Source organism: Aspergillus melleus (assembly GCF_016097325.1).
Source record: "Aspergillus melleus strain CBS 546.65 chromosome Unknown contig1, whole genome shotgun sequence".
In the NCBI taxonomy this organism is placed as follows: Eukaryota; Fungi; Ascomycota; class Eurotiomycetes; order Eurotiales; family Aspergillaceae; genus Aspergillus; species Aspergillus melleus.
The window spans coordinates 2,958,923-2,981,206 of NW_025763370.1; the positions used below are offsets into that span (position 1 = coordinate 2,958,923).

At 52.3% G+C, this 22,284-nt stretch overlaps 6 protein-coding genes across 6 annotated transcripts; 3 read left to right on the forward strand and 3 right to left on the reverse strand.

The window, feature by feature from the left end:
* Positions 1 to 229: 229 nt before the first annotated feature.
* LDX57_001041 (putative LPXTG-motif cell wall anchor domain protein) lies at positions 230 to 3,537 on the reverse strand (the record flags this gene model as incomplete). Its single annotated transcript, XM_046082684.1, has 2 exons — positions 230 to 2,316; positions 2,464 to 3,537. 2 exons carry the CDS (start codon positions 3,535 to 3,537, stop codon positions 454 to 456), a joined length of 2,937 nt encoding a protein of 978 aa, XP_045938641.1. The 3' UTR covers positions 230 to 453.
* A 2,857-nt stretch (positions 3,538 to 6,394) lies between these two features.
* LDX57_001042 (uncharacterized protein) lies at positions 6,395 to 6,724 on the reverse strand (the record flags this gene model as incomplete). The annotated part of the gene is made up of 1 exon (XM_046082685.1): positions 6,395 to 6,724. One exon carries the CDS (start codon positions 6,722 to 6,724, stop codon positions 6,395 to 6,397), a length of 330 nt encoding a protein of 109 aa, XP_045938642.1.
* A 1,861-nt stretch (positions 6,725 to 8,585) lies between these two features.
* Positions 8,586 to 12,137, forward strand: dspD (putative protein-tyrosine phosphatase; the record flags this gene model as incomplete). The annotated part of the gene is made up of 2 exons (XM_046082686.1): positions 8,586 to 8,758; positions 9,833 to 12,137. The coding sequence occupies 2 exons, from the start codon at positions 8,586 to 8,588 to the stop codon at positions 12,135 to 12,137; spliced, it is 2,478 nt and encodes an 825-aa protein (XP_045938643.1).
* An 882-nt stretch (positions 12,138 to 13,019) lies between these two features.
* On the forward strand, positions 13,020 to 14,372 carry EFM4 (putative S-adenosylmethionine-dependent methyltransferase; the record flags this gene model as incomplete). The annotated part of the gene is made up of 2 exons (XM_046082687.1): positions 13,020 to 13,078; positions 13,289 to 14,372. The coding sequence occupies 2 exons, from the start codon at positions 13,020 to 13,022 to the stop codon at positions 14,370 to 14,372; spliced, it is 1,143 nt and encodes a 380-aa protein (XP_045938644.1).
* Positions 14,373 to 14,563: 191 nt separating this feature from the next.
* Positions 14,564 to 15,669, reverse strand: LDX57_001045 (putative nicotinamide N-methyltransferase; the record flags this gene model as incomplete). The annotated part of the gene is made up of 2 exons (XM_046082688.1): positions 14,564 to 15,099; positions 15,177 to 15,669. The coding sequence occupies 2 exons, from the start codon at positions 15,667 to 15,669 to the stop codon at positions 14,564 to 14,566; spliced, it is 1,029 nt and encodes a 342-aa protein (XP_045938645.1).
* A 2,950-nt stretch (positions 15,670 to 18,619) lies between these two features.
* Positions 18,620 to 20,358, forward strand: LDX57_001046 (putative C2H2 finger domain protein; the record flags this gene model as incomplete). Its single annotated transcript, XM_046082689.1, has 3 exons — positions 18,620 to 18,634; positions 18,794 to 19,329; positions 19,530 to 20,358. 3 exons carry the CDS (start codon positions 18,620 to 18,622, stop codon positions 20,356 to 20,358), a joined length of 1,380 nt encoding a protein of 459 aa, XP_045938646.1.
* Positions 20,359 to 22,284: the final 1,926 nt, after the last annotated feature.

Consider the following 22,284-nt stretch of genomic DNA (forward strand, 5'->3'; position numbering starts at 1 on the left):
GCCTGGAAAACTGTTCTGTTTTGTGAAGCTTCTCGTCTACTCGCTTCTTGCTTCTTGAAGGGTCAAGGGACGACCCGAGAAGTTGGAGAGCTTACAGCGTAATGGATAACACTCTAGGACTCTATCTTCAGGATAAAAGGGATGGAAGAAAAGAATTGAGAATGTTGATAGGATAGGGATTTCATCTGGATTCATCTACGGATGAATATACTAGACATAAGATAGGTGAAATCATGAGATAATAAGTGAATTACCCAAAGAGAAACGTCAAGAGGCCGTCATTCTTCAGTCAGTGAATATCAAACACTAAGATACAAAGAAAAGATAAAAAAGAAACAAATCAAACACCGGCTGTTCCAAATACCCAATACCCAGGTATGTATGTTATGAGTCGCTGCGTAAGACAGAAAGAGGCGTAAGGATGATCTTCAAGGGCGTTACATAACAAAACAATCAATCAATGCTATCATCTAAATTTACAGCGTCGTTACCAGCGGCCATCGGCCGGGATCGCATGCCAAATCGGCGAGCCCCCAGGCTGTTGGCTCGTAGGCGATTTTGCGAGATAGGTGTGTAGCTGCCGGCTAATTTGCTCGAAGGCGCCACGATGCGGGTGTGAGAAGCCGACTCGGCGGGTGCGATGGACGACGACGCATCGTCAGTCGTGCCGTCAAATGTTGCAGCAGCAGATAAGCCGTATCGTCGTGAACCGGCTTGGATGTTTGACCGCGGCGTGGCCGGAGTGTAACTGGTCGGCGTCATTAGGCTTCGACGAAGTGGGATACCGGATTGTGAGACGGTTGGGGTGCGAGGTTGGGGCAATTGCGATTGCGATTGCGGTTGCTCGGACTGAGACGAAAACCTGGCGTTGTGATCCTGCGGAATCTCGGGGGGTTGTTGAGAGGTTGTGTAGCCATATGAAATGCGCTGTCGCGGTGACCGATGGGTGGCTGCTGGGTTGGTCATGCTTCTCGAGATCGACCGGACAGGGGGTGCAGTCGCGGGGGTTTCATCCTCGGTTTGTACCCTCCTCACTCGCAGAGAGGTCGAAAGTCGGTTGAGTCGACCCAGAGGTCGATCCAGGGGGGCGGAAGAACCCGGTGACTGAGGCTGCTTGGCGTCCAGCGTGGAGTCACTGCTGCGGTTCACGGTGCTACTGTTTTCACCGGAGGGACTCGCGTTGGGCTGCGCCAAACTCGCTCGGCGGGCCTCGAGGCGGCTTGTGAGACGGGTGCTCTGCCGTCGGGCTAGTCCTTCAGGTTCACGAGTCGTGCTCTGCAGCTGCGGCAGCGGGGGTGCAAGAGTCACTTCCTCGGCTACCCCATTCGGCTGCTGTGGCTTTGCCTGATCTGCGGCTTGCTGTCGGCGAAGCTGCTCATCCGACAATGCCAGACAGAGTTCGGTCAGGCTTCGGCAGACGCTATCAGCCTTCCGCCGGGACTGTCGATCGGACATGCCGTAACCATTCACGCCGGACACGCCGCTCGATGGCGCTTTATGGGAGTGGAGGCTGTTAGAAAGAGCAATTGCATCTGTCACGGTGGCATCCAACGTCATGTACACCTCCTTGCTCAGTAGGGTCTTCGACTTCGCCATTGCCGATTGAAGAATTGGGTGGACTGGGTTGACGGTAACGGTGTCGGATTCGGCCGATGGGTTACTCGTCTGACGGCCATGATTTGGAGAGGACGAGACCGTAGTCACGGTAGTTGTTGCAGTTCGTGGTCGGTCCGCGGAGGCCGAGGAAATCGCCTCCTGCGAAGATGGCGGTAGCTTGCCGGTCAATTCTAACTTGCGAATCCGCGACTTCAGATCCTCCAATTCGTCCCACACAGTTGAAGGGGACGTCGTCGACAGAGTCGACTCGGTGCCGTCCTGTCGCGTTCGATCGGGCTCGATACGCGCACGCTCGGTCGCTTCCGAGGTGGAGGTTTGCCTACTGCTACGGATTGTCGACAGCGTTGAATTGCGGAAAAGTCGAGGATCCTGGAACGACGCTCGCCTTTCCCCATTTGACTCTGGGAACTGAGACGAGCTGTCGATACCAACATTGCTTAGACGGCTGCGCGGTAGACCGATGGCGGTCCTCGAGCTGGCAACGTAGCCCGAGTGGTGGGACTTGGAATGATCCTCGAGAGGGTGTTCAGAGACCGAATAGGAGTAGGCTCGAGGGCCGGACGGGTTGGAAGGGGAACCATTGTTGGAATGCAAGGGGGTAGTGTAGTTATTCGATCGTAATTGATCGGGAGACGGGGTTTGCTCGTTAGCACGGGAGGCTGGGGTGCGAAGACCACTCCCTGACATCCTAAATCGTGACTGCTCCTGTTAGCATTTTTGTTCTGTTTTGTTTCCCCCCCCTATCCCTTTGAATTCACGAAGAGACCTCTCCCTCGTCGGCTGGAGTCCGACCGCCGCCGTCTCCTCTCGCACGGATGGGAAACAAAGAAAGATCAGCTCACTCACCCGTCTCAGGTCTGACCGTCCGAAAGATTCGCGACGAGTGGAGTCCGATCTAGCGATATTCAAGAAAATGTCCTCATTTTTGAGTCTCGAGTCGTCCGCGACGGGGGTTCTGGCCCCGTCCTCCGAGCCATATTTATCGAATCCATTTCCATTTTCGATTCCATTGGCGGCGCGATGGGCGCGCTCATCTGTCGACGCTCTCGACTGCAGGTAAGATACGGTGGAGGAGGGCATTCTTCTCTTCACATTCGGCGACGTTTGATGGGCGTTGAAGGACTGTTTCCGACGCTTCGTCGCATTGGGACTCAGCACTCGAACGGTCGAGCCGGTCGCATCCAGGGGCGTCGCGGAGTCGCTGTCCTCCTCGAGGGCCAGGCGGGGCGAGGGAGGTTGCGAGGCGGAGGCGGCAGGAGTGCGACGGTGAGGCTGGGAGAAAGTGAAGCCCGGGACCGAGCGCCGGGAGCGGTCGTACAACAGCGTGCGCTGGGGGGTTGGGGTGGTGGCAGCTGAGGCCGAAGCAGCTGAAACAGGGTCGGGATTGGGAATCGAGGTCGGGGAAGCGTCGACCGAGGAGAGACCGGTCTGGGAGGTCAGGGCCCGTCGGCGCAGCGGATACTGATATTCGAAATTAAAGCGAGTCTGAGGTACACGAGGTGACGGCGGCACTTGCGAAGTCGAGGCGGAGGGCGAGGATGGGAAAGAGACGACGGGCGCGGAGGCGTCGCCGGCCGAAGTTGTTAGCGCGCCTACCCTGCCCGTGTCACGGGGATCGGCAGGCGACAAAGGCTGTTGGGATTCAGAGGAATTCATCATATTCCCATTCATATTCAGTGTTCCTCGTCTCGTGGGACCATGAGCGGTGCCTGGTCGGCGGGAAAGCGTCGCGCTGTGGGTTGTTCCCCCGGATTCTCGAGTCGGTTGATGTTGTGCATGAATAGTCTCTGACTGCTGCTGCTGGTGCTGCACGGCAGATTCGGTCTGTCGTCGCTGTCGTCGTGGAACCGAGCGATAAAGAAGGTCTACGGGGAAAGAAGAAGAGGCCGGCGCTGGGCTGCCAGCTGCTACGTGGGACATGGGCAAACTGGTCAGGCATCCAAACGATGCTGCATAAGGAGAAATTTCGATCTATTGGTTGTGGGACCTCCAGAAGGAGGGGGAATCGCAATTCTCATATATTTCTCTAGTTTCTACCCTAACTAAGGGGGAGTTCTCCATCGATATCGAATCCTACTAATTATAACTTTGCAGCGAGAGAAAAGGAAATGAAAAGGACTTGTTGCTGGTAATATTCCGGTGGCTGGAAGAGGCGATGGTGGAGCGCTGCCTCAGTGGCTCCAGTCCGGCTCCAGAAGCCGGAGAATAAGAGAGTTGATCGCTGATATCACTTGGTGATGGATGGCATGACAGACAGTCGTGTAGGCCATGAACTATGCTGAGTGCTCAGTAGTAGCTGCCAAAGACGGAATCCTTCGAATCCACCTGCATCGTGATGCTCGTTGCATGCATCGCTTCATGTCCAGTTTCATGTCTTGACTGATCCCAACAGAAAAGCGACGCACGGCCACAAAAGAGACCCAGAAAAAAATAACAGATAAAACCCCGATCACACAAACGAAATTCGAATTATCTCACAGATTCAAGTTCCTGTAGCAACAGTAAATATTCATTCCCGAGAACCATGGTTCGTCCTATAGCAATCCGTTGGTTCGCGTCAGCCTGGCAGGTCTGTCATGCATTTTTCTTTCTTTTTCTTGTTCCACCAAAACAAGAAAAGGTCGAAAAGTAGGATCAAGTCGATCATACTGTAAATCGCCACATCACTGGTCACATACCGCTGTCCCGTGGACTTGTCATTCGGCCTTCCATTAGGGCTTACGACATGCTCCTGCCTACCTCTGCCGCTCAGAACCGGGCTGACCTGGTTTTATATCTCGATGAAGCCGGTAGTCCCTTGTACTCTGTAGTTGTATCTGCAAGTCACTCAGTCGTTCTCCAGATTGACATTTCTGCCAGCTAAAAGATCACGATCCCATGCCCACCCAACATGAGGCTGAAATAGAAGATAAATGAAGAAAGACAGAAAGAAAATAGTGAAAAATAAGTGAAACAGGTCTTGGAGACCGACGGTACAGATCTGCCGCACTAGGGCAAGAGGGGATCTCGCTGCCCTGGCACGGGGTTGCCAAGAGGGTTTAACCATGATGCGACACGAATAGTCCGAATTGCTTCGGTGGGATGCGAATGCCTTGATTTTTCTCCGCTTTCCTGAACTGATTCTCTGACAATTCGAAATGTTGCAGAAATAGTCATCAATCGGTCACTGCCCATGAAAACTTCGCACAGTGCAGTCGACATAAAGTCCACGCCGAACTGTGTATGTACCAAGTATTGAGACCAATACTCCGACGGTCGACCAATTGAGTGATGACCACAGAATGAGTGCCATGTCATTCACATGCCGAAGCTCGTATGGACACTGCATAGTGATACGATCGATGCATGGCTGGGGTGAGGCAAGCCTGGTGCCTGGTGTGCCGAGCGGAATGGTGGCCCCTAAATATGAAACCGTTTCAGGCCAGCATTTTAGGATCAAGATGGAATCCCCAACAAAATGGAGAGACAGGCTTGAAAACTTTCAAGATCTCACCGTGCCATACCTGGGTCATTACTGAATATCATCCTCGTGTTTAGAGTATGAGTCAAGAGCAGACATGTACCAGACGGGGCCACACGATCTCAACCAACGTCAAAGGACGGAGGACCCGTGGTGATATACCCAACCTAAACGAGATCCGCTAGCAAGCCCTGCCGATTAGACAAGTGGCATTGATGAAGGATTCAAGAGGAATTGCTGCGCACCTAGACCATATATAAATAGCTCGTCTCTATCGGACACGGACGAAAATCCTCCCAACGATGGGAGTTGGAAATCCAACCCCGACTAGGCAGTGTCAATATTAATGTCATATTGATTATGGTCATTGATCGCGCAAGCTCCACCTTGTGAGCAGATTTCTATATCCGTGACGAGCACGTAACACGGGCAACGACCAGGCAGATGCCAGTCACTTATTTGCTTTTGCCGAAGGAGCATGCGGTCCCTACGGAGTACTCCGCATGGAGTATATCCTCCGGAGGAATGAAAATGTTGCGCAGATTCCCTCGCTTACATCGTACTATAGGCAGAGTAGCTATATCTAGTATACAAGGCGTCCGCTAGGGTGGTAGTCGCAACACTGGCATTAGCGACCGATCGGCGTATACGATATTCACATTGATCGTGAAGCGCTGGTTGGCCACGAATAGCGAGTCGCGACTAACTAGATACCCCGGCCGGTAGATACTCGGCTGGCAGGGGAACGTGAAACGGCCTATTCAAAATTTTCGGCGGCCGAGAAGAAACATAGATAAGCGACAGGATCCACGGTCGAAATGAAATCCGAGACGTTAATTTGACCGTCAGCGAAAGGATTGGTCCTCGCATTGCTTTTTCCTCTGTTTTTTGTGCAGGGAACGTGTGCCCCGAGAGTAATATATCTGAAAAAAGGTCTCAGGCGAGCTAACGATGGGGTTCGCAACTTCGTATCCAGCCGGTGGTAGATGAACGGATCTGGCGGATCTGGCGAGAAGAACGCGACGGATCTCCATCTTGTTATTTTTTACATCACGGGATCACCTGCCACGGTCAGATAGATTAAAGGCCGGAGTGTTATCCGGTCGGACATGCTACCCAAGAGCAGTTAATTTACCTTGATGACTGGAATAGGAAAAGAATTGGATCAAAAAGGATACGGGCGGGTTGGAGACTTGGAGTAGTACTCAGCCGTTCTACCATATCCAATTTGCCAACGGTACTGGATAATCAAACTATCCCCACCACAGTCTATTGTTTGATGACCGAACAGCAGGTCCAAGTTCTTGTTGACCGTTCTCAGGAAATAGGGTTCCTACTCCGTACGTCGTAAGTCATTATTGCGTCCATGACAATGACTCGCTTGCGTCTCAGTTGGTCGCTGCAGCCACGTGGAAACTCGGAGAGGGTCGGACATGAAACACCGTTGAGGACAATGATATGCTCCGGATTGATCTCCGTGCAACCTGATGTTCCGGGCGACGTCTCGAGTTTCAAGAATGATAGACATCGGGATGATGTATTCTTTTGCGTACTCCCAGGTGGCGACAGAGGGAGTGGGGATGGGGGAAGGACGAAGTGGAGGAGGACAGGGAGGAGAGGAGAGAAAAGCAGGAAGATCGATGACATAAAACATAATCAGCATTGTTGACCGGCGGTCTCCTGACCATCGTGCATCACTGCATCATGATGGCGAAAGCTGCATTTCCCCTCCTGTCAGTCTGTCACTGTCCATCCACATCTTGATGGGATCATGGAACAGTCGAACTACTCCGGACTGAGTAACGGACGCAGACACACGTGACAGACTAGTGGCTTAGCATTGAATTGGCGTGTTTCAGACCGGACTAAATCCCCCCATCCATTGGCCTGAGTTAGCGCGCGCACGGCGATGTTTCAGCTGCGTCTCCCTGCTTTTCCCTGCCTGTCCGTCCAATGTGTGGCCCGGGATTATCGACGACTCAATCACTAATCCCAAACCGCGTCGCAGGTTGTCCCACTGCTGCCCAATCAGCAGGCGTCCGTCCATCCCAGGGGTTGTGTCTGGGATGCCGATGAATCGCGTTGGCTTGGCCCCAGTCCGTCAGCCTTTTCGTTTCACCTTTGCGCTGTGTCCCTCAGAGCCTCTATACCCGACTGGGAGGTCCCTGCGGAAAAAAATGTGAAAACTAAACCACAAAATTTGCCATTCAAGATCTAGTAAAAGAGCGGTCTCGCCTCTTCGTCACTTGTCTTGTTCTTGATGCTTTTTCTCTTCTCTTTCTCATTTTTTTTGGCGCTTCTGGGAGGCCCGTGTCCTTTGCTTTTTGTCATTTTCCGTCTCTCCAGCCCTTGCTTCGCTCTCCATTTCTTTGTTTGCCGATTCTTTGTTTACCTCATCAGCCAGAGGTCCCCAACAAGCAAACACCGGCAAACACCCAAGCACCGTGCACCCTGAAGCGGGTCGCAGAGTCCCAATCGTCCCAATTTGGCATTGCCGCTGCAGTTCTATTGCGTGGATGTGCCACAGCGTGTCCATCCCAATCAATCACTACCACTATCGACAGCCTCGTGGGATATCCCAATCGACCCTGGGTTCCCCTATCCCTTCTGGGAATTTCCTGGAGACTTTCCACTTCTCACCTTCCTACCTGAACTGCACCGTGATCCCTTCGTTGAGGAAGGATTGCACTGCGGACGTTCCGGTTTCCATCGTCTGGCTCGAGTGGAAATCCTACTGGATCTAGTACCTCTTGGGCATAGATTCTTTTCTTGGGGGCCATCGCCAGCGCGGTCCTACTGGATTGGAAGGAATTTGGGAAGGAAGCAAAGAAGGCTTCAAGACAGGTATGGACCAGATTTTTTATGTCTTTTTTTCTTTTCTTTTTTTTTCTTTTGTCCGTGCTACACTTGTTTTTCTTGATTTGAATTGATTTGTTTATGGGGTTGTTTCTGTTTTGTTTATCATCTTTATGTCATTTCAATGCTTGAGTCGGGTTTGGTACCCGTAGTAGGGCTCCATACTCATTTCCCTTCCTTCGTTGGCCTACCTCTACCATTCTTTCTCGCCCCCTCACTGGCTCCAACTGTGGAACTCTTTTTTATTTTTACTTTTTTACTTTTTCTTTTGCTCTTGTCTCTCCACCCGAGTCTTCAGCCATTGATATTCCTGTGTCTGGGATCGTCTCTTGCAAAGAGGCATTCCAGAAAGGGAAACATGAAGATCAGGACCGAAGAAAGGAGAGAAGGGGAAAAAGAAACGAAGAGGAAAGCAGAAAGAGCCAATAAGCCATGAGGATGACGGGTGCAAGGACGGGGTCCATGGATTGTGATCTGTGGCTTCTGATGCACATACTATGATTCCTCCACTTCCCCCTGGGTTGTATCAGAAGCATATCCATTACCCACATACCCTCGCTCATCAGCTCCAATGCCAAATGTCAACCCCATCCACCTCCAGTCATGGTCAACAATCAACATTCTGTGACGGGGGGAGAAGACGGGAGGGGACATGCCGGCGTTGGGAGGAGGGCGGGCTGTGATTTGCGAGAGTTTGGCGCCGATGATGCAGCGTCCAGCCTCCAGTCAAGCCGGGCGGCTAAATTTAGAGCTGCAGGCGACGGATGTTCTGCGGCAAGACTTCGCTCTCTCTCTCACTCTCTCATCTCCACTCCTTTTGGCCTGGTGATTGGAAGGCCGTCAGAAACGCGGGCGGACGGGTCCAATCAATCCCGCCCTCCCAAACGAACTACTGCTGGTTATTCTTAGTTCTACGGCTTCTTCTATTTGGAGGTTCGCTCCTCGCAGCTTCCCTCTCTCTCACGCTCTCTCGCTCTCTCTCGCTTCTCTCTTCCCTTCCTCTTTGACCGTGTTTCCCCCTCCCCTCCACCCACCCCTCCTTTCTCCCATCCTCCTTCCCCTCTCCCCTCTTCCCTCTAGTTAGGGTTCTTCACGTCAAACTGCCCTTTTCTTTCCTTTGGGCTGTGGGCAGTCGTTCATTTTCTCCCTCTCTCTTCCCATCCCTCCTGCACCGTTGACCCTCCCACTGCTGCTTGTCGTCGGAGGAACGGCTGCCCACACGAACACCGGGCGGCAAACTCCCCTCCTGTCTACGGAGACGGACTACATCCTTCTTCCTTGCCCATCCAACAATTTGTTTGATTCGTTTTATTTTTATTTTATTTTGTTTTATTTTATTTTCTTTTTTTTTATACCTTTTATTTCTTCCCTTTTGTTTCGCTTTCCTTCCTGGATGCTGCGCCAGTAATCCTTACCAACTGCCTACCTTTACACCCTCCTTTGATCTTTTATTTTTACTGCTTGCTTTCTATTCTACTCTGCGTCCATTGTCTTTTGACCGTGGACCTTCGTCTTTTTTTACTTTTCTTTCGCATTGAAAATCCTCCACAATCCTTTATATCACTGACAGTTCTAAAAGAGGTAACGCTCCTCTTGCAGCATTCTCTGGTATGTTCCGGTTTTTCTGAACCGTGAAGGCCCACCGTCCCTGCGCGCATCCTTCATTCTGTGTTTTGTCGGGAATTGAGAGACAGAAGCCTCCCCGTGCCCTTCCTACCTCCTGCTCTCTGCCTCCGGTAGCTCTGCTGTGGGCCGTTTAAAGTTCAGATCGTCAGCCTGGTCTCATCCTCCTTGCAGCTGTGCTTGCTTGCTTATTCCCCGTTTTGGGTGTCCTTCGTTTTTGTTTCCAGCGCCAAACAATCTCAAGAACATGGAAGCTGATTGTGCTCTGTCGAAAAGGTCATTTGCTCTGGTAGCAAGTGCGACTCTACCTTCTCTCCCGTCTGGATGCGATAGTTGCTCGTCAATCTTTGCGCCGGCGTTTCGCGACTGCTGCGAACCTGAAAGGGTGCCCCCTTTCAAACGCAGGTCCATCTCCAAGTCTGGATCCATCATGCCCGTTCAAACTAGTCCACCGTCACTCCCGGACTCGTTCCCGACCTTCATGTCGGTATTTGGTGGAGGCTTGTCCGATTATTCCGCCAAGGAGGAGCAAAACGCGGCCCTCAAACCACTCCGATTGCCCACCCATGTTACCATCAATACCTCGAGACGCCCGCTTCCCTTCCAGCATCGCGAGAGTATCTCGTCCATGACATCGGCGTCCACCGATTCCTCGCCGACCACCACCATCTCCACATTCGACTCGCCCTCGGGTCTCGATACCTCTCCCAGCTCTTCTCCGGAATCGCCGTCGTCGATGCCGCTGTCCTATCCTAAATTCATGCCTCCCGTGCGCAACGTCGAGAGCCAGACGCTCTCGGCGCCTCAGAACACCCTTCCGAAACTGCCGTCGGACAATTCGACCCCGGCGCGCCCGGATTCGCCCGGAAGACGCGCCCGCAACCTCAAGAACCTGTCGTTGCGAATGCCTCCGCCATCCAGTTCGGCCCGCCCTCCAATTGCGACGGCTTCGATGGTCGAAACGTCCTCCCAGCACCTGTCGGCTCCCCCGTCTCCGATGCATGCTCCGCCCAAGAGCAGTCGGCGAAAACCCGCGAACTTGACCATCCGGACGCCTGGCTTCGACCGATCGTTCTCCAATAACATTCCCGAACTCGTTCCTCCCACCCCGCATGCGCTACGACACACGGAATCCTCGCCTTCGTTAACGTCGGTTTTCTCCCCGTCGTTTGGCCCGAAAGGTGGCATGCAGCTGCCTCGACCCATGACGCATCATGGCAGCCGAAGACCGTCGAGAACCTCGGAGGATAATCTCTCGCCCCTTCAATCTGTTCCGGATGAGGAATCCATGTCGGGGGGAGTATTGCACGAATTACAGGAAGAAGATGATCATTTAGATTCGCGGGAATCCACTCGGCGCAACGACCGCGGTTATCCGAACGGACCCATCCAAATTTACGACTCCGGTGTCTTTCTGTATCTCGAGCCGACGGCTCAAGAAGCTTCGCAATTTGACGTGGTCGTGAACGTGGCCAAAGAAGTGGCCAACCCCTTTACTAATACGAACACCGACAATGGCACCGTCGTGAGCACTTTGCGCAAGGCCTCAACCGGCTCGAAGCGCATGTCTACCGGGGAGCCACGAACCGCTGCTTCTGAAGTGTCGTTCAAGTCCGCTTTCGAGTATCCTCAGAGCGCAGCCGACTCGCCCGCCACGCCCCGCACCGACTCCGGTCCGGAATATGTCCATGTGGACTGGGATCACAACTCAGAGATTCTCGACGACCTCTACCCTCTCTGCGAGTTTATCGATGCCCGCATCACCGAAGGCAAGAAGGTCCTAGTGCATTGCCAGCTGGGCGCTAGTCGGTCGGCCTCCTTGGTGATCGCCTACGGCCTCTACAAGAACCGCCACCTGGACTTTAACTCCATGTATGAGATCGTGAAAGGGAGAAGTCAGTGGGTTGGGCCGAATATGAGCCTGATCTATCAGTTGACGGATTTCCGCTCACGGCTCCTTCGAGGCAGTCCCTCCAGGCCGGCCCGTGAAGAATGGTTCGTCCGCGGGCCACGCCGCAGCTCCGAACCGCAGCCCCCACGATCGGCGAGATTGGGCCACCCGGAGGTTTTCACGCCGGGCTGCTTCAGCGGGGACTCGGACGCCGGGCAGTCCTCGTCAAATGGCCTGTCGCAAGCATCTACGAGCTCCCTCTCCGTCCCCTCCACCAACCAAACCACCCCTACTTCCACCGACAGTCCTGGTTTCTCCAAGCCACTTTCGCACAAGCGAAGTCTATCGCCGCGGCCACTGCCTCTGCGGCAGTCCACATTCCACACGCTCGACTCGTCGTTCCGGTCGATACGACCCAACTTTGGCACCAACCCCTGGCCCCCCGAAGGCGGACCCTATTCATTGTCCAAGACCGACCTCTTCGTGCGCAAAGTGCCCGAAGAGCCGTCGGAGCTGTTCTCACCGAGAACCACCGGGTTTATGGCCGCCCCCGCGGCGCCCTCCATTTCCGATGTTCTCGAGGATGACGGGCCTAATGGTCTGAAGTTCCGGACAAGGATAGCGGATCCTCGGTCCCCTCCGCCCGGGAACGAGCGTCTGATCATGAGAAATATTGACGAATTTCTGTAACTCATCTGTCTTGATTCGTTGGGATGGGTGTTTTGCTTTGGGGCGACCTTGGGGGTTGTACCCAAGAAATGATTGCATGACTTTTCTACCCTTTTTTTGCTCATCCTTCTTCCCATTGTTGGGTTGCTGCCTTTGAGGCCTACTTTCGCTATCGTCTTTCATTATCCTCTACACTTGAGAGGAATCAGAGAACCTATCGAGGGTTCCTCTCCCTCACTCTCGCTGTCTTTCCTTGAATATCTCCTCATCGTTTTCGCTTGATTGTTTTTTCTCACCTCGTCTTTATTGTGATGATTCGATGACCAAAGCAGGCTTTGCTGTCGTTACTTCTATTCTTCCCATCTACGTTGCACTTGACTGCATTTTCACTTGTCGGGGGTTTTTGCATGCCTTCGGAATACGGCGTCCGGGGTGTTTTAAAAGAGATAGGAGGCCAACGAGGCTTCGCGCCTGGTAACTTGTAATATTATTTCTGGGATCATGCTTTGCATTCCTTCATCTGGAGGAACGGACACTCTTTGGCTCGACCAGCCCATTCCATTCGCTTCCAACGTGTTTTATTTCATTCACTCTTTACATGACTCGCAGGTTCGATAAGAATACCCATGGAGGTGGGTTGGTTGATGGTGATTAGTCAATAAATGCAAAGATTATGCAAACTTAACTACTCAAGATGTAAGAAACTGTAGGTGAAAGTGTAGATATAAGTGTAGATGTAGGTAACCCTCATAGTGAGTATTGTAGGTAGTATGCATCTCCGCGGCATAACCAAACAACCAAACACCCGCACCCGCCGCCCAAACGTCATTTTCCCCTCCACTCATCCATCTTCGCCTGACTTCCCCCCAACACCTCTAGACATTGTCTAGCAAGAAATCAATCATGGCTGAAGAAAGTCATCCAACGCATTTGTCTCCTAGTGAGCTCGGCACGAAGGACTAGTAAGTGCTTGCGCTATCGTTCAATAAACACTTTGCTTGAAAATTTTCCTTACCCCGCTATGGCCATATGGATAGAGCCCCTCCATGGTGATATTCATAGTCAACCTGATACCTACCTACCTACCTACATTATCTACCTAATCATAAAACCCATAGAATCTGAAATGGAAAACACTCACTAACTCGCAAGGACCTTACCGAAACCAAAAGCTGGGAAACCTTCTACGCACGAACCCTCGCGCATCTCTCTACGAAACAAACTCCCTCTTCTACTACTGCCGCTGCGAAATCGTCTCGTCTACCGCAGACAAACCCAACCTCTGACTCCGACGATGAGGAGGACGACGAAGACTCAGAAGATGAAATAGACGACGACTCCGACCCCGGCACATCCTGGTTCTCAGAACATAACGCGCCCGATAAAGTGCTGCAGTTCTTGACAGATGAGGGATTTCCGCTTGCCCCTTGTCACACTCGGAAGAGAGGTTCTCGTGGTGGTGGTGGTGGTGGTAGACAGGGCGATGGAGACGGGCAGGATGAGCAGCAGCCGTGTATCCTGGACCTAGGCACGGGCAACGGAAGCATGTTAGCCCTGTTGCGCAAAAAGGGGAAGTTCGAGGGCGAGATGGTCGGGGTGGATTATTCGCCGAGGAGTGTGGAGTTGGCGAGGGAGTTGCAGAGGTTGAGGATTCATTCGGCGTATTTGTCGGATTCGGATTCCGATGGTGATTTTTCGGATGATGAAGAAGAAGCTGGAGCTGGAGCTGGAGCTGAAGGGGAAGGGGAAGATGGGAATGAGAATGGGGTAGTGAAAGGCGACGCGGACAAAGATACCAACATCCGCTTCGAAGAATGGGATATCCTCTCCTCGACGGATGCGTTGTCTGGCTCTGGCGACGGCGAGAGACGGCTCGATTGGTTCCCCTATGCCAAAGGCGGGTTCGATATCGTGTTGGATAAGGGCACGTTTGATGCGGTGTCGTTGTCTGATGAGACGGTCGAAAGCACAGAACCCTTGGTCTCGAAGACGACCGGGTCTGGGACGAAGAAGATCCAGAAACGCGTCTGTGAGCGATACCCGGATATTGCGAGGCGGTTGGTGCGCAAGGGTGGGTTTTTGGTGGTGACGAGTTGTAATTGGACCGAGGAGGAGCTGGTGCAGTGGTTTACTCGCTCGGAGGGTGGTGAAGCTGAGGATAAATTGCAGGTCTGGGGGAGGGTGGAATATCCGCGGTTTAGGTTTGGGGGGAAGGAAGGGCAGGGGGTGTGTACGGTTTGTTTTCAGAGGGTTTGATTTGATTGATAGATGGATATGGATCTACAGATAGATGCATTTAGATTGATAGTTAAAAGGGTCAGTTTGTCTATATGTATATGTATATGTATTGGTCATACATTCATCAGTCATGACACAGCACGGCTTGTGTCTTTCTTCTATCATATGCCATAGTCGCTCATGCTCATGCAGATCGAAGATAGAGAAGTCTACTCCCCCCTCCTCTTCAACAACGCAACCACACACCACCGTTTCCGATTCTCCGGTCCCTCGCCCTCCCTCTCAGACACCCACTCCCGTCTAACCTCCCGCCCATCCTCAGTCACAGAATTCAAATCCCGTTCATGGATCCTCTCAATCTCCAAACCCAACTGCACCGCCGTCTCAAAGAACCCCGCCACGATCGGCCGCCCCGTATGGAACCCCGCCACGACCCAGACCTTGCCCCCGGGCGCCAGGAACCAGAGCATCGTGCGCGCCAGGTTCTCGTGCTGCGAGCGCATCCAGTAGCAATCTGCGGCGATGATGCGGGTGTATGTGCCCTTGGCGGAGAGAGCCCAGGGGTCGGAAGTGAGGGTTCCCCATTCGTGCGGCTGCATAGATACGGTGGATTGCTTCGAGGGGGGAATGTTGTGGTCGATGTTGGAGGTGATCGCGCCGGTGAGGGCGGGCGAGGAGGGGTGGTCGGTGATGGTGACGGGGGAGGATCCTGCGAGGGAACAGATTACGGAGGGGAGGCCGGCGCCTGGAGATTCATGTTAGTTCCTCAGTGAACGGAGGATATACTCCAGTGCCAGCGAAACCTGAGGAATCAAAACTCACCCGCTCCCAATTCCAACACACTATGCCCCTTAGCCAGCCACATTGCAGTATCAGCATCCAACTGACCCTCGCTGTCCAGCGTATCAGCCTTCTCAACCCCCTCAGCGACAACCATCGCCGCGCTCCATAGAAAATGCGCAAACAGCTTCCGTCCCTCCTCGACCTCGTTCACCTGTCCGTCGGGCCGGGTCTGACCGGCGGCGATCTCCTCGGTGCGTTTGTCGCTCTGGTTGGGATAGGACGGGACCATAATCTCGAGATTGCCGTAGCGCGGCGACGAGTAGAGGAGTTGCTGGCCGGGGTCTCCGTGGAACGAGGGAGCATCGTCAGGGAAGAGGTGCGGGAGAAAGGACGTGAAGAGGTCCTCTGGGGATTCATTGTCGATTTCGTCGTCCTGGAAATCTGGAGGAGGGGCAAAGGAGGGGCATTCTGGTTGCTGTTGTTGTTGATTCTGGCGGCGGGGGAGGGGTCGAAGGCGGGAGTGCAGAAGCATGATGAGGATGATGGAGGAAGCTAAGCGGTGATAACTTCGGTGAAGTCCTCAATATCCCGAGAAGATTGTGTTGAGGTTGCAATTGAGGAGTTTGGAAATTCTTTTTTTTCCCCCCTGATGCCCATAATTCAGGAACGGCATTTGTCCGAAGACTGCAAAAAATGGGCCGCGGATTCTACTCTGATTGGCCGGTTCCCCTTTGCGGTCTGCAGTAAACCGGCAGAAATAGACCGCCTTTATCTTCATGTGATCTGTCTTTCATACTCTGGATATCTGATACTTCTTCCCCAGATGGTTTAATATTGACGGGGTTGTTCGATATTACCTGAAGACTGGCTCTACGTGGCTGCAATGCAAGCCTTCAACGGAGGAGATTGCACAGATACCTAAATCTGCCCGTTGGGTGATCAGCGACCGAGTCGCTCCCCTCGTCTGCTTATGTGCACGTTCGTGTTGGATCCCTCTCGTTGGTCGAGCAAGCTCTACTTTCAACTGCGCTGTTAATCCGTCGAAGCATTAGCCCAATGATCCGGATCCGCGTCATTGGATACGGGCCTTGCAGCCTGCGTGTTCACGGGTTAGGCTCTGCGAGGCGGCGAGGGCTGAATTGGCTGTTTGGGCAAGAAAAGTTGTATGAGGGATGAGTCCTCTGATCTGTATTTCTGGAGTCGGGGTTGATCAAGACGTCTCCATCGAGAAAGCATTCTTGCCAATGGGATACGTATCCGCATCTTCGTTCAGCGAGAAGTTAGGTGTGAAAAGGTGGCCATTTTTGTCTTTCCTCGAGTATGGCAGGTGGTGGTCGAGGTCGCCTGTCCGGTCAAGTAGGGAGTAAGGGTGAGTGTCTTGGTGGAGTATCCAGCGTGCCAGGCTAAGATTGAGTCGATACCGTCATTTCGGCATTGGCAAGGTCGCTCGCGTCTCACCGGGCTGGTTGTTGGCCTCGACGGAGGACATTCCGAATGGCATTGTGTGGACAAGAGAGTACCTAGAGATTTTGATGATTCAGAACAATCATATCAACGGAAAACATCGCAGGACAATCAAGTCACCGTTGCGTGATTCTCGGTCGGGAAAATGTGGGAAGGGCAACAAGGAAAATCAAAAGCAAAGAAATCCAATGCAAAGGTGACAACTAGCCCGGACGGGTCCCCACTATTTATTCAAGGACCGACTGGTTGGGCAGCGGGCAACATGGATCGCTGAAACAACAATGACGCTCCAATAATGGGCTGTCACCACGAGGACCGGAAGAATGCTCCAGCTCAGCTCCTAGGATGAACTCGGGCATAGGCTCCAGGGCAAGCAACCACGAACCTACCGAGTAAGCTCCGTGACTAAGAAATCAGAAAGTCAGTGCCAGGCAAGGAATGAAAGATAAGAGCGGACAGGTCACGCCCGAGGAACTGAACTAACACTCCGGGGGAGCCGCCACTCCGCCAATCATACGGTACGATACCGTCATGGGAACATGACATCATTTGCCCACCCGACAGGCCCTAGACCGGTCGATGCGCCGATTCCTGCGTATTACGGTATGGTCACCGGAACAAAACCACCTTGAGTGATTTTTATTTTATTTTTGCATCCTGGCCCTGTTCTTAGCCGGCTTTGTCAGATGTCTTTCTTCTTCTTGCATTCAATTGTCGAAGAAAATCAATTCGAAATCACGAGGATTCAAGAGAAGAAGAAAGGGCGAAAGGAGAAATTAAAAATAAAGAGAAAAAGCAAAAAAAGGTACCTGGTCAGTCCCCCCCTCTCAGCGCTCTCCTCTCCAATGCTACCCGTGACCTCGTGCGGTGCAGATGATCGTAGCCTTCGATTACCCCATCGAGGGTTTTCCAATTCTCTCGAAAGAACCGTTTCATGATGGGAAAGTCGGTCGCTGCAACGGAATTGGCCGATAACATCATCAGGACCACTTTTATTTCCCTTGCCCAGTCATCGGATCCCAGATGCGAGTGGAGCTGATGGCATCACCGGCCTCGTTGGCCTCGTCGCGGGTTGTTAGTCAGGCACCGGTCGAGGTGATTGGAAGGAGGGGGGAGAAGGGCAGAGAGAATAACGTGACGGTTCATCGAGAATGTCTCGTCTTTCCTTTCGGCGTATCCTGTCGAGTGTCGACTCGAGAAATCTGGCAGAAGCTGGGAGCCCCGGACATGTTGACCAAGAATTAATTAAATTCAGAGCTGGCGATCGCCCAAACCCCCGCATTGCTGAAAAGCAACCAGGACTAGCGAACCCAAAATGGCCCAAAAAGGCCCCCGCAAATCCCATTTATTTTTGTATTTTTCTTTTTTCTTTTTTCTTTTTTTTTCTTGAGAGCTGATAGAATATTTAATAAATCCCATTAAAAGAAATTATTCTATCTCTTAGCGTCCGTCAGATACCAGAATACCACTGGCCATTACGGTATTGCTCCATTGTCCAGTCCAACTCGCTCTGGATTCCTGCTTGTCCTCTTTTTTATTTTATTTTTTTTTTATTTCTGAATTCTGGTGAACTTCTCCTCTTTGACTTTCGACCGTCTCCTCTTTCTCCCTCTTTGCCCATCCCCCTCTTTCTGGTACGCCTTCTCTCTCTCTCTCCCTCTCTCTCTTCTCTACCCTTTTTTTTTTTTTTTTTTGGTCCCCTTCTTTCTTTCCCTTCTCAATTGCCTCCAACCCAATTGCCCACTTCCGTTACTTTTGCCCCAGCCAGCCCCTCGGCCTTCCTTGGTTCCTTGTCCTTCTTGCCCGCTCTTTGTCCAAAGAACCCTTTCTTATCCCCAAAGATCAGCTCTCTCTCTTGTTATTTTTTTTTTCTCAGGAAAAAAAGTTCCCTCCTCCTTTCAACTCTTTCGCTACGTGCTACTCTCACCAACGTTGACCAAATCTCTACGTCGTCTTGATCTCGACAGTTGTCACCGGGCTTTCAGGAGATTGATCGCCCGAGTGTCCACGTACTCATCATGGCATCTTTCAAGGTACGGGGGGTTTTTTTTTTCTCCTACTCAATAATCTTTCTTGCTTTTTTTTTTAAAAAAAAAAAAAAAACAAAAAAACAACAATAAATTTGGCCCCATCGGATTCCTAATAATAAATTCATCTTGTATGGCTAACTCGTGTAAACTTCATGGCAATAGGAATTGTCTCTGTCTCGCCCTCTACCTCAATCCAACCCACGCCACCATTCCCACTCCATTTCGCTCGGTGCCGTCAACCCCAACCACCGAATCACTCGTCGAAAGAGTGTCACCACCGCTGCCGCCGCCAATGCTGCCGCCGCCGCGGTCGCAGCGTCGATGAAGGATTCCTCAGGGGAATCGGTGGGATTACCGGTGTCCTCGCACCGTCGTGGGAGTCGGAAGGGCTTGGAGTCTAGCTCGGTCGGAGCCCCCTCCGGCTTCGGCTCTTATCTCTCGCGGAGCGTCAACAGCCCCAGTCAGGAACCCCCGGTCGCTCGCAAATCCTCCCCCAACCAGTCCAACGATGAATCATCGGCCACCGCTGTGGATGGGAGCAATCCCGCGTCCAAGCCCGTCAGTACCAAAAACCGGAACCGTCGGGCCAGCGAGGGGTCGCACTTGGTCAAAGGCGATGGGAAGCGCGTGATGGCGGAACTTCGCTGCGATCGTTGCGGGAAAGGGTATAAGCATGGCAGCTGCTTGTCCAAGCATATGTGTGTATCCTCCCCCCAACCCGCCATCCTGCCGTCTGGCTCGAGCCGGAGTAGATGCGCCATGTCGGCTCTGTGCAAGGTCGCCCTCGTGGTCATTCCGCTCCCCCTGAACTGTTGCAGCTCCTTTTCCTTCTCCCTCTCTCTCTCTCTCCCTCCGTGTCATGGTGGACCGTAGTCGGTTGACGTTTTATGGAACTTAGGTGGGAACACGACCCTGCGTGGGCTATTACATCGAAGCTCTTGATCTCCAAGCACCAGCAAGTTCAATTGCTGGAAGCGGCGTCGGTCCTGGTCACCATGACAGAGGACCCGGCCGCAGAGAACCCGGATGCCGATTCGGAGGTCTCCTCCGCATCGCCAGATGCCTCGTCCGAGCTTCGGGATGGTCTCAGCTCGGCAGAGACGACTCCACCACCCGTGGACGAGGATGAGGACGATTATGAGATGTCCCCCGAACCCACGGGCAAGCGGTACAGCGTCGGTAACTCAATCGGCCACTTCGCCCACTCCTACCAGTCCGTCCCGTCGAGCTCGTTCACGGGCAGTGCTCCGTGGGCCTCGCCGGCGTTTTCGCACTTCCGCCATTCGAGCATCGACACCCGACCCTCCACGGCGGAGGCCAAGTTGCAAGACGACGACGAGGCAGACCTGGCCGCGGCCATTGGTCTCTGCAACTTTGGCACCCCTCGCACCGGACCCGTACCCCTCTCCCCCAGCGTCCCTCCTGTACCCCCTTTGCCGACTCGTTACCTGGACCAGAATGGCCCCAGTGGCAACCAGAGCCAGAGCTTAGGCCGGGAAGGTCTCAAGGAAACGGGTACGGACTTCGCCAACTCCACACCCAACATCTTCTTCTCTCTTTCGTACAACCCATCCCTGTCGTATAAGGTGTCGGATGAGCGAGATGTGAAGATGGGAGATACCGATCGTACTACACGCCAAAACCGCAATGCGGACGTCGATTTCGGGAATCGCCCCGTTGCAGCCGACGATGACGATGACGGCGTCTTTGGTCGTATGGAGGAGTAAAAATCTCTTCCATTACCTTTTTGCGCACCCGACATTTTTATCTCTACTTTTTTTTTGATTATCTGTTCTGATATCACTTTTTACCCTTTGCGTTCTGCACTTCCCTTATCATCCTTAACATATAACCCAGCGGATTACCCCTCTGCTGTACTACAGCGATAACTTTCATGACATGTATGAGCTCTTGCGAATTTTGCGATTATTGCCATTTGGTAGGCCCTTGCTGCCTTGGAGTTGAACACCCCCATTCGCGTGTATGACACATTCCCAGGGATTGTACCACCCAGGCGTCGCACTCGGTGTGACTGACCTGGGTTCCCTAATCTGCATGATGGCCTTCTTGGATTGCCTGATATTTCTTTTGTTCTCCTGTGTCCCGTTCTTTGATCACATTTCCTTTTAGTCTTTTTGTCCCCCTCCTCACTCGCTCCCTCTCTTTTTCTCGATCTCTATATCCGTGGTTCCTCAATCCTCACATTCTGTGTACCATTTCTTCCACCCCACACTTGCATGCTCTCTTCCGTATAAAGACTCCGGTCTTCTGCATGGGTCTTCTTGTTCGACCCCACTTTTTTCCCGTTCTGTTTCTGTATACAGATCCCATAACGGGACATACTTTGAATGAAGATATTATCATATCATGGCAGTATCGAGTAGTCGATTCGAAGGGAATTGAGCTTTGGACAAAGCATATACATTACAGAATTCACTATAGTCTCACCATTAACTACTTGGTCAAAAGGAAGAATACGATCATGATAGTAAGAGTAGAGTAATATGGATAATGTCTTGATTTGAAGCTTTCAAGCTGTTTTCAGAGACTTCCGAGACCCTGCATACCCAGAAGAAAATGATTCCCAGCTAGCAGGTCCTGCTGTCCTTTTTTCTAATTTTAACATTTTTTTGTTTTGTTTTGTTTTGGTCTGTATCCGATTAGATCGTGTTGAGCAATTGTTTCGGGATCTTGCATCCGCAATCTCCCTGTACAATTCGCTCAAGCTCTTCATCAGACACTGTTTCCTCGGCCAACGCTGTCAAATCCTCATCTTCTTCAATCACTGTCTGAATATCCGCTATGGCCCTTTGAGCTGCTAGGACGCTAGCGCGAGTCTTTCTGCCGGGCGGTGAAGCTGGAAGTGACTGCAATCCACCGGGTGGAGTCGGCCCGTAAATGTCCTCTTCTTCCATGTTGAGCACTGCATCGATGGATAGCGGCTCATTTCTAGCTGAAGATGCTGTGGCGGCTGGCTGCCTGGGTGGAGAAGTGACGGTTCTCGGTGACATGGGGGATCTTGGCGATTTGCTGGCTGATGGCGGCGACGTTCTAACTGGCAAGGCTTTTTGCAGTTGCGGAGTGATCGGTGGCCGTGCAGAAGTTGGCTGTTTCTTTTGCATGAGACCGTTGGCCATGTATTCGAGCCCAGTCTTATTCAGTTGTTCAGCAGTGAGATGGGGAACTGGCCCGTTGCGTATTCTCTTTTGCGCGCTTGAAACAGCGGCAACCGGACCCAGAAGAACAGAAAAAGAACGAAAAAAAAAAAAAAAAAAAAAAAAAGGAAAAAACCCCCACCGCAAGATAAAGGCCCAAGAAGCGCTGTCGGATAGAGAACTTTTTTATTCCCCCTTTCTCGTTGCTTTAAAGGTAGCCGAAATGCCAAATGGGTTCGACGGCTAGTGCTTCACGTACAATAAAGGGCAATCCATTCGGATTCCTTTCTCCAACTGCTGCGAGCATGGCTTGGATTATGTATGATCCCATCTTTGTTGTCCTTGGTGTAGAAGCCCTGAACGTCGTGATATGCTGGCTCCGCCCTTCTATTCTGTTTCTGTTCGTTATCGGGATCGTCTTCGTCTTCGTCTTCGTGGCTACCATTAAGTCATGGTCGTTTTTCCGTAACTCGTTGTTCGTTTTCGTAAGATGTAGAG